The 18547-nt window shown below is 38.1% G+C and overlaps 1 protein-coding gene across 5 annotated transcripts in view; it reads left to right on the top strand.

Annotated features, from left to right (window-relative positions):
* The window catches only part of ARHGAP8 (Rho GTPase activating protein 8), a 57739-nt gene that overhangs the window by 19100 nt on the left and 20092 nt on the right, over nucleotides 1-18547 (top strand). For all 5 annotated transcript variants that reach the window (XM_066184352.1, XM_066184353.1, XM_066184355.1 and 2 more), the window contains 5 exons: nucleotides 4352-4439; nucleotides 6939-7070; nucleotides 9320-9406; nucleotides 13157-13255; nucleotides 14371-14481. In XM_066184352.1, the coding sequence (XP_066040449.1) occupies nucleotides 4352-4439; nucleotides 6939-7070; nucleotides 9320-9406; nucleotides 13157-13255; nucleotides 14371-14481 (517 nt within the window). The remainder of the gene's footprint in view (nucleotides 1-4351; nucleotides 4440-6938; nucleotides 7071-9319; nucleotides 9407-13156; nucleotides 13256-14370; nucleotides 14482-18547) is intronic.

The raw sequence follows: 18547 nt of genomic DNA, 5'->3' as shown, positions 1-18547 counted from the left end.
TACAGTGGTTGTTTTAATACTTCATCCTTAAGCTGGATATCATGCGATGCACTGCATTTTCATATCATCAGCTGAGGTGACCAGTGCTAGAGAAAGAGGACTCTACAGCTACGGTTATAAGCTTATCCTGTTAATATTGAGACTCAGCTGTGTTGTATTGACTTTTTTTCTTAACTGGCTAAAAAGCTGACCATCTTGGATGGACAGAGACCCACAATGGATTATTTGTGGTTGTATTCACTGTCCATTACTCAGTCTAGGCAAAGCAGAGATGTTTCACAATGATTCCTTGATGACCTTGTATTTCTGTGAATTGTAGAGTAGGAAGCTTCAAAGGACAGTTTGTCTCACCATTTAACAAAGTGTAATTTGGGTTTAAGTTCATTTTCCCTGGCTTAAATTCTCTTAAGGAAACAAATATGAGAGTAAGTATTTTCACTGGTGTGGCAAGTCCCCTGGATTTTAACCCTACTTCTTTTTCCATTGAAACCCATCAGAAAACTTCCATCGGCTTGAGGATCTTGTTTTGCTGTAAAGTGATCAATAACAAGCTTCAGTAAAGTAAAATATTTCACTTTTCACTAATAAAATAATAATGTTAAATATCATCAGAACAAAATCTCTTGGAAAAGTCATGTAAAAATTACAGCATTTGAAATATCTCATTTGTGAATTGGAATGAGCTCTTTCATTAGACAAAAAAATCTTTCCATTAGTAAGAAGCAGTTAGAAAGTGCTGTGCCATCCAAATTCTTAATTAAAAAAACCCAGAACCATCTTCTTCACCTCTTGCCCTGCCCTGTGTCTTACTGTAACATCTTTTTCCCACTTCCAAGTTTGATGTCAAAAGTGATGTGTATGATTCGTGTCTGTTTCAGTGAAATCCAGACAAATCAAACTGCAGTAGATAGGATGGATTTTAAGGTGTGTAAATCTCTGTGCGGACAGCCCTCTCTCCACACCTGTCTTTACTCACCAAGCACAGGGAGGAGGATATTTCTGTGCTATGTTTCTAGGAGTGGCTCCATGGCCACACAGTTGATAATCCCGAGCCTGCCCAGAAATGTGTCTGTGAGACAGCAAGTGCCTGATCCAAAGGCAGGAGCCTTCTACCCATGTGTGAGCAAAGTCTGTCAGACCTTTCCTCTGCCTGAGGGATGTCTAGAAAGGTTTAGGTAGTTGGCTGGAGGAGTGTGAGTGCCCTCAGTCTTTGGGAATGTGTCCTGAATATCTGGAGCCTGAAACCAATGCGGAGAGATAAAGGGAGGTGCACATTTTCCATGGAAGGTAAAAGAAATTTTGATCTGAAGATGTCTGGTGACGTTAAACTTGGTAATAAAGTAGGTTAGCACAAAACTACACATTTGACCTGAAAGTGAAACATCAAGGAGCAAAGCTGAAATTGCAGTTCGTTTTCCCTTTGTTCCTGGTAGAAAATGAGGCATCTTTCAGTTTTAAGTTGCAGGGAAATATGGGGTTCCAGTAGCAAAATACACTCTGTATGGATTTGAAATCAACATACTTCCAGTTACACTCTTTGTGTTTGCCACTCCCCTTTTTACTTTTCAAACTTTCATGACCTTGGGTAAAAATTCTATCCACAGAACGCAAACTGCATTGGACTGGAAAGCAAATGTTCTGGCACATGCAACAGGCATTTTCCTAGGTCACTGCCCTCCTGAGGGAGCTTTGCTCTGCAAAAAAATATTATTTCTAACCGATAAAATATCTGGAGTGCATTGCAACATAGCAATTTTTTCACAAACAAGCTGTGATTTAGAAAGCAATCATGTTAATGTTTTAATTTTAAACAAAACATTAACATTCCTGTTAATGCATGCCACATTATAATGCCTTTATAAGTACTCTGAGAATATAAAACAAGACACTTAAATAACTTCAGGAAGTAAACTGTGGTCTTTTTAAGAGCAATGTGCTGCCACACCTGAGTACATATAATTGTGGTGTTACATGCTCTTTAGTGGTGCTCAAGCTTCTTACTTAACCGAAGAGTCAGAATTTATTTTTAATGTGGGAAGGGACATCAGGCCTTGTGGTATGGAAAAAAACCCTTTGAGGAAGAGAATAAAAATAAGTAGACAGCCAGAAAAAAGAATAGGAGAAAAGAGTCAGCCAGCAGAGAAATCTATGTTTTGTCTAAAACTATAGTACTGGAGTAATAAGTACCAAAATTCAAGCTGAGATAGATCTTTAGAGGATATTAAAGCAAATAGGAAAAGGTTCTTAAGTTTTTAAACTTCAAGAAAAGAAAGAAGTGATCTTCCGTGAAATAAGAGTGGGGTGGTTATAAGAGATAATCCAGCTCTAGCTGTCAAGCTGTATGATTACTTCATTGTTTTTCCTCAGTAAAGACAAAAATGTGGATATCATTAGGAAAGCATTTTAAGTCCCCTGTGTGATGTTCGTCTGAAATTTACCATATGATTCTTGTCACTTGAAAAAGACATGTTCAGGTTGGAGCGGAACAGAGAACACCAATGTCACGGGAGGGATACAGGGTGTGACCTGTGTACAAGCAGTAGAGCATGGGCTGGGAGGGAATGTGGTTGTTGCCTGGAGTCCTTTGGGATGATAAATAGTGCTGAAGGAGAAGCACTGCTTCAGCTGAGCGATGTTGTCACAAGAGCAAATTTGTACAAATTGAAAATGGCTTTCAGCCTGAAATTGAGAAAATGGGTTGCTAGTTGTCAAGTCAGTGAGCAGGAGGAGCATGAAACGGAAAAAAACCTAACTGGTTTTTAAGATAAAGCTTGACAAATCAGTGGAAGGATTATCTGGTGCTCTTCCTTGTGATGACACAGGACTGGAAAAGATAATGCAGAAGATGTCTCCCAGTCCACGTCCATAAGTGAAAAGTAATTGCTAATCTCATCTCTTCCCTCTCTTTACTCCTTTGACACCTAAAATGGAATGGGTTTAAATAGATGCTGTCCTGTCATGACTGTTGAACTGGACAAGGCAAATATGGGATTTTTTTTTCTTAGTGTGAAATATGTCAGGTGAGGACAGCCACCTCTTTCTGAGCTGAATGATGGAAAACGTGTCTGCAATCCTGGAAAGTGTTTTGTTTGCACAGATCAAGTAGTTTGATCTCTAGTACAAATTAGCATGGTTTAACATGTCTGAAGCTGTTCTACCTACCCAGTGGTCATAGAAATGCTCATATGACTTTATGTATTCATTAATTGATTCTGTTGCAGTTTAACTTCCCCCATTTTACTCTTTTTTATTTGTTTATTCATTACAGCTACTTAACTGGGGGTGAAAGGGGAACCTTTACAACAGAATCATAAATAATAACCCCAGTTCTTGACTTTAGTGTACTCCTACTGATATCAAAGTCAAACTTCGATGTTTCAGTGGTAACAGAAGCAAGATATTAAATATCCTTTAGTTGGAACATGGAAATTAGACCAAAAATGTATCAATGACTGATTAATTCAGTCTAACTGTTTTCTGGGATGTTTCTGTATTGCTTTAAAAGGAATGGTATCATTCATGTAGATCTAAGTTAAAATCTTAACAGCTCACTGTCTTCAGTGCCGAGTGACCTTTAGTATGAGCCTTGTCTTTTAAACAAAGTCCAAACATTTAAACAAACATTTAATTTTAAACAAAGTCACTCATTTTATGTCCTTGTCTTTGAGCTCTGTTTGGCTTTCCATATAGTGGAACTTGGCTGTGGGGTGGGCATGGCGCAATCACCAGCCTTGTCTGTACAGCGTGGGTGAAGCTGTCATGACTCAAAGAGCAAACGAACTTGAGTGCAGCAGTGCGTGTTTTATCAGAGGGACTAAGGGATGCATACCCACACATCTTTAGGTTATTCAAATCATTCTTGTATGCCTTGTTTGTTGTCTTTTAATGTGATCTTAGTGTAGCAGTGTTTCTGAAAGAGAGCATCTAAGAAAGCTTAAGTTGGTTAACAACATCCAACTTACGTGTGTGACAAAGCAGATGCCCAAAGTGCTTCCGTTCTAATAAATTCCAAAAATAAAAGCATGAGGACTTTTAAAACATATTATTTCCAAGACTACTAGGGAAAGCAGTTCTGTTTTCTTCCACAGCTGAATGCTCCAGGAGGACCTAAGTGTTCCCTGCCTGGAGATGAGCAGCACCACCACCATTTGCATATAACTTTCCGAGCTTTGCCTTATCATTTGCCCAGCCTTCTGCAGGTAACGTGCCTGAGCAGTGAGTTTCCAGGATGTTCTGGGTAGTAATAGGAGATAGAGGTAGCCCCAAATATCAGAAGATCCACGGCACTCTCAGATACCTGTGGTCCCATAAGTAACTGAGTATTGTCTTTATTAACTGTTTTGTTTACCAGGTGATGACAATTCCGGAAGGAAGGTGATTACCTTCAGTTGCTGCCGCATGCCCCCATCCCACCAGCTCGATCACACAAGGTTGCTTGAGTAAGTTGCTTTTAATCTCCTGCATGGACTACTTTATATTTAATGTAAGAATTTCTGTTAGCTTACTTCCAGGGGAATGAGCTTTCAGGGAGGAGAAGCAATAGGCAAGGAATGAAATGAGGACAAGCAATAGGCAAGGAGTGAAATGCAAAAAAGGATTTAAGACCTACTAGTGTTAATATTATGTGAATGCAATGTGGATTAAACTGCCAGTTAACTCACCTGGAGTCTCTACTGGAAGAAGCAATTCACTGTGTACTTGCTGTCTTGGTTTTATTGACAAATTCTTGCTGTATTTAAAAAGAATAATTCATGATGTGGACCAATTAAAGAGCAATTCTAGTAATTTAGTGCTGTGTACATATGTTCTTATGAATAGCTGTGTTTGCTTTAATTTGCTATACTTTACCTAAATCACTCAGGAAGAGTGTTTAGTTATTTGCATTTTAGTGGGTTTTCTGTTTTATAAAATTACCTGCATTACATTCAGTACATTATGCTTAACATTTTTATATGTTCATGATTTCGGGGGTTTTGTGTTAAAAGGGGTTGCAAATATGTAAATTAACAACATTCTTCCTTACAAACTTGCTGCAGCAAAGGTACCAGGACATGTTTCTGCCTTGTAGCTTGTCACTGCAAGGAGATCTGTTTTGTCCTGAGAGTCCTGTCCTTATTAAGCATTTTAAACCTACCTGGACTTCTTGTACAGCCTCCGTTGCCAAAATGCTTGAGTACCTTTCAAACACCACCATTGGAAAGGAAAAAAAAAAGCTGTTGTTTCAACTTCTCAGAGTTGGAGAGGGATTAAAAGACAGGTTACTTAAGAAATGATTTTGAGAGTAAGTTGCTTCATTTTTTTATGCTCTTCATAGCATATTTTCCTGTTTCTAGCCCACATCAAGTTCACTTGGAAAATCTGTCCTAAGAGAGAACTGAAGGCAAGCGTTGAATATGAAGGTAGCAATATAGCTATCAAGTGATCTGGTTTTAGGTAATTAGATTCAGATGTTGAATTCTGAACAATTCAACAATTCTGAGAAAAAGCTGTAGGAAAAGAGTAGGCCCTGATTGCTAGGTATTTTGTGATGAAGTCACATAAAGAATTGATTTGGTGAAGCTTTTTTAATGTCCCTGCAATTTCGTTACAGTCTTGGAACAAGTAATTGACTGTAGAAAAATACTGGTTATTACTTGCCCCCAAAACACTGTTATTTTTAAAAATACATGTTTTCTGGATGCAATGTAACAAGGAATTTACATGCTGTAAAATAAAACACAAGGCACTCTGGTTGTAACAATATCTCTTTAGGTATATTTTAATTTCAAACTCTTAAAAAAAGTCTTGGTTGACTGTCACTACTACTTTTTCCATTAAAATATCACTAATACTTAAATCGGGGATCAAAACATAAGTTATATTAATTGCAGTGGCAATCCTTTTTGCAAGATACTTGCAGAGTAAGATTTCTACTGCTGAGGGAAGAAGATAAATGAGACTGTGGAAGTACAGGGTAAAAAGTGAAGAGCTTTTCTATGCAAAGGGAGATTGTCATAGTGTTCTTCATACTTGCAGATAGTCACAGCCCAATAAATGGCACATGGAACTATCTGCTTTATTGATTGAAAATCACTCACATACAATTAAAAGCAATAGTTGGGGCTGTTGCAGAATAAGAAGACAGCATTGAGAATAACATGAAAAATTTGAAATCTGACACAGCAAGAAATGAGGCTAGATTGCACTGCTCCATCATTGCTTTATTTGAGTCATTGAGCTGTGTAATAGGCCATCCTGTGTTCTCAATTATAGAAGAAAACGAATGAAAATAATCTTAAACTGTACTGTATAAGAATGAACACACAGCAATCTGCTTATAAGACATGCAGTATTATTTCAAGCTGGGATACATCGTGTAGTTCTTTAAATTAATTTTGAGAAATTCAAGTTAAATTTAAGGGAAATGTTGTACAAACTCAGTCGTCATAATGCAAACAAGGGAAAGACAAATATATTCAAGAAGAGCAGTTTAATTAGGGGTAATGGATTTTCCAAGGATTTGGAAACTTTTAAATTGAGAGGAAAGCTCAAAACATATTCTTTATTGTATTGTTATTCTGTATTGTTGTTTGTTTGTCTAAAAGGAAGGGCTTTACAAAGGCTGAGAAAAGCAAAATGAAAGTTTCTTTTAGTTAAAATGTATCTCTTAAAACATTTCTTGGCAAACACAGTCACATATTGTCTTCATTTTTAAGTGATTCATGAGCACTGTAGTTTTGGTAACTAAATATCTTCTTTAAAATTTCCGGCATTGCAATGTTGTGGAATTATTTGCCACTAGAGGAAGATGAACTTCTTAGATAGATGTTTTGAAGCCAACATGAATTTGCAGTCACTAGCATTCTGTGCAAAAGTAGCACGTTTTCTTTCCCAGTTACTGCTTCAAAAATCTCATCCAGTCAACTGTCTTAAAACCAAAATGTTATCTTTCTCCTCAGGTACTTGAAGTACACTTTGGACCAGTATGTGGAGAATGATTATACGGTTGTCTACTTTCACTATGGCCTGAAGAGTGAGAATAAACCATCTCTGAAATGGTTGCAAACGGCCTACAAGGAATTTGACAGGAAGTAGGTCTCTAAAAGACTTGATTTACGCTCTGTAAAAGACTGTGTAATGTCTATAACTATCTTCCATGGAGGAAGTTAGGTGGATCCACCCACAATTAACTTTGCCATTGCAAATTCTTATAATGATGTCAGTGCTGTTGGCTTTGTTAAGTGTCTGCAGTGGTTATCCAAAGGTATGAAAAGCCATGGGAACAAACCAACCTCTGTGGTTGGATGTACCCGAGCTTTGGAATACTGTTGGCTACAGTTCAGCACTTCATGGAGTAGTTGGTTAGGGTGTAGTCGATGCCAAAGCTCTTGGATAAATTGCGTTTTAATAGTGGAGACCGGAATTGTGATGTTTGCTCCCTGAAAGTGTGAAGTTACCAATGGAGCAGGCAGTCCCTATTGAAGTCAGTCTTTTACTTGTCTGTGCATTGTAACTTGTTTGTAAGTTGGCCTCAGGAAAGCAACATGACTGAATATGAGTAGTATGATGTATCTGGTCTTTCTAGGACTGGGTAAAGAAGAGGAAAGGCAAAGGTCTGTTATGTTTTGTCTTTGACAAGAGGTTTGGACTGCAATACTGGGTTTTGACATGCACGGACAATTCCAGAACAAAGCATTGCATTGTTCTCCTTTTGGGAGATTCTGAAGCTAAATTTAGAGTTGTGTTATGGGGAGGAGGAGTACAAGATCAGTGTCTTTTTTGTTGGCCTTTTTGTTGCCTACAAGTGCATGATGAGACTCATTTGTGCCAAAAATCTGTCTCTATTCCCTCACCCTGACCCAGAAAACATAGAACAAATGGAACACAGAGGCTCAGGTCACCAGTCAGAACCTGGCATTTTATTAACAGTTGGAACTTCTTGGCATGCTGTCATTGACACTTCAAAGCAAAATTCCCAGCCCAACATGTATGGGGTACTGTACTAGCCAGAGGGAAAACAAAAAACAATACAAAACCCTTTGCAAACTTCTGGGGTCAAAGGAAAGGGAGGACAGATGAGAGTACAAAGGATGAGAGTAATTAACCAGCATCAAGAAAGCAAATGCTGAATAGGAGTAGTTTCAAAAGAACAGATCTTGTTTTGAAGGTTCACACCAGAGGCTCTGTAAAGTCTTTCGGATCTAGGAAACTGAAGAACATAAACTTCAAGGTGCAAAACAAAGTTAAAACAGAAACTCAACAGTTAGTAAAGCAACTCAGGTGTTTTGCTTGTTAGTTTTTAGTGTGGATTTTGGGCTCTTAGGCACTACAGTGCCGGTTGAACAGGGATACTTGTTTGCTTGTGTGTGGCAGTGGCTTTGTGAACACACACAGTGCCCGTTTCATTCACAAGTGTACAGGCCCAATTAAAACCCAAAAGGAAAAATTCATGCAATTCCTGATCTTCCTGATTCCCTTTTCCCCCTCTTAGCATAACCTGTTACAAGAAAATTTTTCTTAGGAGTTCGTGATCGTATGTTTCCCTGATCATTGTCCCTAGTGGGAAGCAAACTTGGCAAAGTAATAAGCAAAAGCCTATCTATAGAAGCAGGATATTCCAATATGAATGTCTCAATTTCGTTTTGCAATATTATTGAATAAGAGAGGAGTCTTTTTGTGCTGCCTGGTTTCCATTTCAGTTTCAGCCAACTAGAATCTATTGTTTAGATATCATGAAATGACACTGTAGAATCAAGCAAAGCAATAATGAAGGAAGGTTTTGTTTCATACAAAAGGGACAGTGCAATATCAAACTACTAGAAGCTTCACCTATAGTAATTTACCAGCAAAGAAGGACAAAATTAGTGGTAAAATTAAAGCATTAGGTATGAATTCTGTATCTGAAAATTTTAAAATTTTTTCGAACATGAAAGTCCTGCAAGCAGGAAAGAAAAGAATATGAAAAAAAGTAATGTTTTTAATCAAAGATTTCTTTACAGACCCTTCATTCTCCTATCAGTATATTTTCAAATTGCCTGATTTCGGTTCAGTGTCCCTAATATTAAATCTGTGTGTCAGCAGACACTGGTTAGGAACATAATAGTTAATTTGGCCTATTGTCAAAACCGACCACTTTTTAAAATTGACTTTTGTTTGGTTGGTTGGAGGGGGTTTTTTTCATTATACATTCAATTTCTTCTGAATTAGGTCTTTTTAATGTACTTGAAAAGAATACTGTGTAATATGCCTGTAATAATAACCTTCCATTCAATTGTAGCTATTCAGTTCTACCATCTCCAGCATTTAACATTTTCCTAACAATTTCGTTTTCTTTTCCTAGGTATAAGAAAAACCTCAAAGCACTCTATGTTGTCCATCCAACCAACTTCATAAAAATTCTGTGGAATATCTTTAAACCTCTCATAAGGTACTTGACAGCTCATTGAACACATTATTCCCATTTAGTTCAAGGATGGTTTGTTCTCTAATAAGTTGCTTTTAAAAAGGCTTGAAGTAAAATACATCAGGTAACAGCCCAATACCCATTTAAACTCTTGAACTAACAAGTAAGTGAGCTTAAGCTTGGAAATGAATAGGGTAAAGTCGTTTTCTTTCTAAGAAAAGGGAGTCTCAATTCCTAGTAGTTTCACTGGTATGTTAAGGTAAATATAGCTTTTAAAGCATGGCTGTTCTGTGGACTGTGAATGACTTATTCGTTGTGTTTGACAGCACTTAGGGAAACGGAACTGTGTGCATGACCGGAGTCACTGGGTGGCGCAGTAAAGTGGATGGTCAGTGATTAACCTTTGGGCTGATCAGAAGTGTTGGGATGAATAGGACTGACACTGTTTATATTCTCAAAATTAATGGATAATCCCTGAAGTGCCCATAGGAATTTGAAAAGGTGGATATAATGGTAAAGGTGCTGTATTTTACTGGGTGTTCTTTTCCTTTGCGTGCTAAAAATTGGTGCTACCTCCAAGGAGCCACCAGCAACGGGCAGACACTACTAAGTGCAAGAATGGTGGTACTTGCTCAGCTTCTGCTTCTCACCTTTTGTCACTGTCAAAGAAATTCTGGTATTTTTCAAATCATATTATGAATATTCTTGGGGCTGCAGGGTGGAAACAGCTAATCTTGAGAAGCCAGAATGAGTCAGATTAAAATTTCCACAAGAGAAACTTGCAATTAATTCAGTTGCTGAGTGCTAGAAAGTTGATAAAGTAGAAAAGGGAAATTTAACTTCTAGACAGATCAGCTAAGGTGCATCTGAATTTTTTTTTTTTAAGTAATTATAGCTAAAAGTCATTTCAGAATATGCTGTTCTTGAAACAAGAAGACTTAAGTCCAGGTCTTTAATTTAACCGGCAGTAAAATAAACATCACTGATCCAGGACACAGAATAGTGGTGGGAAAAGTGTGACAGAAGCAGGATGGCCAGTACCCGATGGTGTTTCAGGAATGGAGATAGATTTATTTTTGCTATTGGTTTGTTTATTCCTGATTTGCTTTAGGATAAGTATGGAAAATTTCTAGGGAAAAAAAAAAAAACCAAAGAAATTAACAAAACCCAACCATTCACCCAGAAAAATTCTTGATGGACATGACAATACTCTGGTGAAACCATCTTCTTTCTCGGAGTTAGCTGAGACCTCCTTGGGAACAGCTCCAAGCAGATGCTGTTTGGACACCAGTGATTTTCAGCTTGTGCATGTTAATTCCTTCAGTGCAGCCACAGGTGGACAACAGTGTTACTACTTGACTTACAGCAATAACTGCCTGCTAATTCTTAAAAAAAAGATGAGTTCACAGGTACCCGTTGCAAATACGCATTTTCCCTGGATCTTACTATGTCTAAGGTTTTTTTTTTTTCTTGGAAAGTATGACACACTGGCAGTTGAAAAATGAGTGATCCTGATGCACTTCAGTGTTCATATCTAGCATAAATAATTCAAACCAACACATGTCATCTTAGATGCATCCTCATCTTGACCTCCTGATCAGCCTGTTTTCATCACAATTGGTTGTTTCTGTTTGTACTGGACTTTTACCACTGTGTGCTTGGATACTTGTTTTGAGTGCAACTTAGTAGCACTCTCTGTTTTATAAATCCGTGACCAACAGCAACAAAGCTGTTTGTGCACTGGGACTGACAAAGTAGTTGAAAGTATGAGTAAACTCTGAAAACATCCACAAGTCAGAATGCAGGAATCAGCTGAAGCCAGGGAAAAACCCTCTTTACTACTTAAAATGGTTTAATAGCCAACCATGCCTTTGCTTTTCAGGTTGACTGTAATTTGGGTTTGTCAAAAAAGCGTGGGTTACTAAGTGTGAAATGGCCCATGTGCAATTTGGCTAAATTATACTTTCATCAAAGACTAAAACTTATTCCTATTGTTAATTTACTAGGTTAGTACAATTTAAATTTTTTTCATAGTACCTTTTCATTCCAGTTAAACTAATCTGATTTTGGCAAATCGTGCTGTGAAGTGTCAATATTAATCCAGTTCACAAAAATAAGGGAGAAAAATCCTCTAGACTTTCTGTTTCCTAGATTTGCTGAACCAGAGCCCAGACTCGTTTGTAGATAGTGTTGCCAATAAAAATAGCAGATGTGAAATAGATTTCATTATTAAGAGGCGTGTATTTATTTTTCAGTGGTCTGTTAGTACATTTGGTACCCGTTGGTACATGGCCTCATTACTTTTACATGACAACGTATTTGCTAACTTCTGGACAAATGACAGAGTTATTTGAAGAAATATTTTAGGATATTTTTATTTGGTGGTATTTCAGAAAATGTAAATACTTGAAATTTTACAAGTTCCTGAAGTAGATTGATCTTCTTTCCAGTCCTGAAAGAAACAAGCAAGAAGGTAATGTGTTAAGTCAGGAGTATTTTCTCCGAAGTGCAAGATAACTGTAGGAAGACCATATTTACATGAGCTAACAGGACCTGTTATGAAAATAATATACATTTAGCTGGCAGTGGTGATGCAGCATTTTTAAGGAGCAGCACTTATTCCTAATTGCCCATGACTTTTTTACATATTGTGTGTTCTGTGACATGTCCTCTATTACCAGAGGTGAATAGTTGCAGAGTTGTGTGCTCAACTGTGGCTTACAGAGGATGTTGGAAGTTCGGGCTCTTTTGCATAAAAGACACTCTGGGGAACTCTGAAATTGTGCATGGCCAGAATGATATTCCTCGTGCGTTCCGAAATTCTTGCTCGCAAAATTCAGGGAAGTGACTGTTTGTTCTACGTCCCGCTAGAGGGAGCATGTGCATGCGGATTGGACAATCCAGGGATAAACTCATCCTTGGCAGAGTTTCTCCCCAATTTTACTATGAAAGTAAGTCGCAGCAAAGTACAATTTTTACCATCAGCACCTATTGTTTTTCTGGACAACTTCATTACAGCCCAAATATTTTGTGTTGTGGAAAAAATAAGACATTCTTTCAGATCATCTGTATAAACGTGTCCCTGACCCTTGTTTGAACACCTCAGCTCGTGTAGTCGTGTATTCTGACTGAAACTCAAGACCTAACTGATGACACTTGGAGCTTCAAATTCGGAAATATGTTTTGTGCAATTTGTAAAAAAAAAAAAAAATAGTATTCCTGGTGTTCCCTAGAAGCTATCCAGCCCTTCTCCAAAGGGGTAAAGCTGATGGCCCAGCACTTCAAGGGTATACACTGTCAGTGCTTTGAAAATTTTGCCTGTTGCTTAACTACTCTGTAGTTTATTTCTACAGCCCCATTATTTTGCCCTTTTGCAGAGTGGAATACCTACATAATACAAACACGTTGTTCTGTTGGCTGGGTAACATTCTCTCAAAGGTTAACAGTTCTTTTAGTGAGCTTTCTAATGCTGTGTGAAACCTTGTTTCCAGTGCCTTTTAAAGAGATGTTTTTCATATCTGTGCAAATCACAAAACATTCAGATGAAAGTCAGTTATTTTTATTCAAATCAGACTCTCAGGCATGCACCGTATGTGTTTGATCATATGAAATGAAATATATCTTACGTCTACTGCTGCTTCAATTACAATCTAATTTTGAGTGGCATCAGCACTTACATTTTTGTAGAATTAGAAATGAAACCCTTTATAAATGTTCCTCCCATGTTAATTTTTATACTGCTTGGTGATTTGATTTTTTTTTTTTTTTTTAAAGCCACAAGTTTGGGAAAAAGATCACCTACTTGAACTATTTAGCTGACCTGGGACACCATCTCAAATATGACCAGTTAAATATCCCTCAAGAAGTCATCCGGTATGTGGCAAATTTAATGTACATTGCCTCACTTTTTTCTCAGGTGGAGTTGCATCCTGATCACTGTATTCCAAGAAGAATCTATTTCTTCCATGATTAAAAGTGTAATTTACCTGTTTGTGCTGGGTTGGATTAATTCTGAAAGCTGCACTGCCATCACAGACGTACCGAAGTGCATCTGCTGTTTAGTTTTCTATAGATTTGGAAAAACTCCATCTCTGTCATGGAGCATTTTCTTAATATGATTGTTACTTCTATGTAAGTGTTAGCAAAACCAATCTGTATGTCAGTGCTGCTTGTGAGTATCATACCATTTTCTTGGGCAAAACTATAATCCTGACCTCTTTCCTTATATATTGCAACAGATTGACTTCCTTTTATATGTGAAGAGCATTCCCAGCCAGCAAAGTGTTGCTCGATTTTAAACTTTATGGATGTATGTATTGTTAGTGGGTCCATTATGTTTATGTGGTGTGTATTTGGGTGTGTTAGGGAGTAGTATTTGAGGGTGGATGGGAGATGAAAAGGAAAAGAACTGCACAGGGCTGGGATAGTCAGGCACCTGTATTAGTATCAATAAGTCTTTCTAACATGGTGCTTTACATGGAAATGCTTTGATGTACTGACAGAAAGTGATTTTATGTCACTGCTGAATGAAAGTAACTGGAAGCTTTGATTATGACTGTTACTGATGCCTGGTGGCTTTTTACACACCTTTTGTGTAAATATGGGATAACAGAAAATACCTTAGAGCTCTGGGGTTATAAATTGGATTGCATGGCTGCCAAAGAAAAGGGAGTTGTAATTTGAGGAGCAAAAGTGTTTGAATTTTGCTGTTAAATTATAGTGTGTTTCTATTTTTTGGACACATTTATTACCATGCTCCACTGGCTGAAGTAAAAAGGCTCTTCTATGTCTTGCTTAAGTATTCCACCACAAATACTATTTAAAAAATTCCTCATGCTGCAATTCTGTAAGACAAGGTTCTGTAAGGCCTGCAGCATATACACTATTGTCAGGAGATCAGCATCATGAGCAATACTTGTAGCTGTTCACATACGCAGTCTGTCATCTGCATTGCACAGGGTATCACTGAAATCTTGCTTTTTTTGCAGACACGATGAAAACCTTTGGAGGAAACAGAAGGGAAAACTTCCACCTGCAGTTAAGGTTCCTCCACCACGGCCACCTCTGCCTACCCAGCAATTTGGAGTCAGCCTGCAATAGTAAGCCATAAGATTTCTAAAATACATGATTTCTGTACCCTACAGCTCTCTGTAATGTGCACATTCACCAGACAGACTGCCTGCAAATAATTTTTTTGTTATATGTTTAGTTTCTCCTTATCTTCAAAAGCCACTAAACTGTGAGGCCAGGCAATAGGTTTTATGAATTCATGACAGGTCTCACAGTCCCTGACCTGCCTGATTTTCATGTTGCAGTGTCTTTAGGGTAGTCAATGCTATCACGGTTGCGCAACTTTTCCTGGTGGACAAATAATGTGCCAGGGCTCCAAGCCAGTATATTGCTGGTGGATGCTGGCAGTCTGAAAGTGTTTTGGAGATGTTTAGATTATGGATAGCCAAGCCAAAACAGAGCTTCAGGCTCCACAGTGGCTGCATAAAGCTACAATGGATGCTTGAGCCTTTATACGTTGTTGTTTTGTTGCTCACACATTGTTCTGATGTTTTATGAAATGACTAAAATCATGCTCTTCCAGAAATGCCCTGATAGCTGTTTGCATAGATTGTAGCACTGTATGTAGTATAAGAAATTGCTTGCTTTAAATGAGGAATGGGATAGCAGTAGGACTTGCAAGATTCAATTTAATAAAAAACAACAACAACAACAACAAAAGACCACGAAACTTAGTTTCCTACCCACAGTAATTTCTGTCATCTTCCTGTTCTTCTCAAAAACAGCCAAAGAATATTTTTCACATTCAGCAAAGGCAATTTAGGCTTTCTGGTACATGCATTTTTTTCAAACCTCCTTCTACCCCCAGTATACTTTTCTGATTCTAATGATTCAGCTGAAAATGAGATACAAACTAGATTTTTTTTCTCTAGTTCTGTGTTAAGCATTAGTCCTTTCTAGAGGGCATGAAATTAGTACAATCAATATCTATTGTGTAAGAGCTACTATGAGATTAACTTTTATTTTTATAAACTCTTTAGAGTTCAGCCTAATACTTGAAACATGGCTAACTCACTTTCCTAATTCAGAGGATATCTTTCAGGTGGGCTCTACTGGGCCATTTAGAAGGACAATGGTTTTTGCCATGTTTTATTTGCTCTTGCAGAAGAGATGGTGTGGCATCACCACTTAAAATTACAAATAAAACCCCTGTAACTTCTTAATCAGAAATAAATCAATTAATTTAGACTGCGTTTGTAAAGAAAGGTAAAAGCAGAGGAGAGGAAATAATGTGTGTTGGAAGCTTTTAAAATCTGAAGCAAAAAAAAAAAAAAGTATCAACTTTCATCTTGAGGAAAGAATTGCTTCTGCTTATTCCCTCTCCTTTTATGTCCTCTATAGACTATGATGGCCAAACAGCATTGATCTCCCACCTGTCTGGCAAAGGGGCAAGTTTGAAAGCTTCTTCTGGTTGAGAGGCTTTTCTCTTTCCATGAAGAGATCTACAGGAGGACTGATTTTATTTTTATATGAGCGTATGGGAAGATGTGGGCTGTGTATTTCATTACAGTCAGTAAAAATTGCACTATCGGGGAAGCTGCCCAGATACAGCTGCTGTCATTAAAGGACAGTTTCTCTGTGGAGTCTTTCTTTAGTTTAAGAATAGAAGTTACAAGGCACATAGGCCTGAGATACCATCATATTCAGTACTTCTGGGATGATGATTTTTATTCAGTCAGTAAAAGATGTGTGAATGGGCTTCATCCAAAGCCCTCCTTGGCGGCCTAATTTTGATGAGATGTTTGACAAAGGGATCCCAATGATGTCTGGCTCTGAAAGGTGGTAAAGCCACCCCCTTCAGAACATGCCTCCCTAGAAGCAGCAGGCAATGCTCTCTCTGCCAGAACTCCCTCTCATAACTTTTTTATCAGTTTATATTGGTTAATGCATTTGCTTTTATGACCTATAATTAAAAGCTAGAAGAGCAGAAAGTGCGTAACCATTGGTTCCAAGCATCTCTTTGTCCAACACATGGGAGGGGAAAATCCTGTTTAGTTAGAACAGTGAAGTGAAGCTGAAGGAAGTTTCCATTTAGACAGTGATAAATCAGTGAGTTTCCAAGAGCAGTACCTTGCCTTGGAGGAATCTTTTAACTCACAATGACATTTTCAACCTTGTAGAGTTGGATTTTCAAAATGATGTAAGGCAACTGGGCATTTAAAAAGCACGGAGGATCTGTGAGAACTGGGAGTATAATTCTTGGAAGTGTAATCTATACAGGATTTGGTTTAATTTTTAACCGAACAGAAGGGCTTATTATCAGGTTAATTCGAAAGTTTTCTTCCCTGTGTTACCCCCATCCACTCAGGATGCAAAATCTAAATTTAAAATAGTTGCTTTTGCTGTCTTTAAACCCTCAGAGTCACCTTGAGCTCTTTGTGGAGAGGAAAAAACAAACACAAATTGATTTCATTTCACGTGTCTATCCAGATTTACTTACTTTTGCTTGTCTGGGATTTAGACATGCACTTTGTATTAGGCACAGATGTGAAGTGGAAAACCTTCCTCAGCGTGAGTTTCTTTGAGGAATCAATTTGGTCTTTGCATCTAGAACTTGAATGTGGTAACAAATTGTCCCGAAGCTTCCACTGAAACGACATTAATTCCGACAATAGTAAGTGAGCTTAGTACAGGCATTTAAATCATCCAAGGTTGCCTTATAGGACATCTTCAAAATAAGCTGTGGGGGACCAAAACAGATAATCTGTTACCCCATTTTGATTCTTTATGCCTACAGGTATAGACTAGATTTGCCCAGTTTGCTGAAGGACAGTCTTTCTATAACACTTCTGACTGGCTTGCCTGGTTGCCAAACTGTGCCTTTGAAGGTTTGATCTCATGTTAAAAACAGTGGGGTTTCCTTAAAAATGTAAAATAAGACAACTGAAATTTATGTTCACCTTCATGGGAATATCAGACAAAAGAATTCTCCTGAGGAAGTTACGTCCACACTTATTTTTTTTGGCTACAGTGGAATGGGAATCTGTGCTCAGGTTTGATGTGTGCTGGTGAATGCGTCACACTGAGTGGGTGGGACGACTTTGCGCATTTGCTGTTCACTGTGTCCTGCTCTAAACTGGCTAATTCAAGCTTCTTATGTGCAGATAATGAGGAGAGCAACAACCACAGTGAGGTAGCTGTAAGGTTAATCAAGCCTCACCTCCAGTCTTCAGGAGAGGAAAATGGCAGGGAATAGCATTGGAACAGGGCAGGCGCAGAAGGATTCCTCCTTGGCTGTAAATCCCAGCTTGTAGTGATCAGAGACTTTGAGAGCAGAGTACTACAGTACTGTGGAAATTACCTTCTATTTTCTCACCAGTAGCTACTGCTTTCACAAACCCAGACATTTCAAGCAATTTTCATGCATTGTGGTGCTACAGCAAGACTAGTTTCCTGCTTTTTCTACACACACACACACAAAAAAAAAGGCAGAGCAGGAGGAATTAGCTATTCAGAATCTGTCTACTTTAGTTTGCCCTGCATGTCAGGGTGAAAAATAGAATTTTTCTTCTAAAAGCCATTAGTAAAGATTTTATGTTTAAAAAGGCAAGGAAAAGTTTAGGATACCCTCTGCTTTTGTAGATCAGGTGAGTACAGTTAAAATGCAGGAATTCCAACAAAGAAATTAATAATTGACTCTGTGGGCCAAGCAGCATCATTGTGCTGTGCTGTATGTTCAGCAAGCTCTGATAAACCCCTGTTGCTGCACCTGATTGCCTCTCTCATCAAGGAAGATCACAGCTGAGCTCAAATACAGCACACAGAGTTGACCTTGACTAGTTATTGACATTGTTCTGTTTTATCTGATTAGTTTTTAAATCTAAAATTAAATATCTTTTGTGAGAAGACAGGAAATGTTTTCTTCTTCTGTCTAATGCTATGGATGGGGGGAAGGGGTCAGAGAAAATGTTCAGAATTGCCACAACTGTAGAGTTTTTGCTTGTTAAATTGTTAAAATAAACATTTCCAAGTGCTTTCCTTTTGGTCATAATCTTTCTGCTTGTCCATGCTGTGCATGGATGACAAAGGAGGAGGAATGCATCCTAAACCAAACCTCCACGGGCCTCAGCAGGGAGAAAATGAAAGGGAGAGGAA

This window comes from Chamaea fasciata, unplaced genomic scaffold, assembly GCF_029207755.1.
Source record: "Chamaea fasciata isolate MVZ Bird 193981 ecotype frontalis unplaced genomic scaffold, bChaFas1.0.hap1 SCAF_5, whole genome shotgun sequence".
Lineage (NCBI taxonomy): Eukaryota > Metazoa > Chordata > Aves > Passeriformes > Sylviidae > Chamaea > Chamaea fasciata.
The sequence above is the reverse complement of the archived record's forward strand: the minus strand, read 5'-3'. Positions and strand labels throughout refer to the sequence as shown.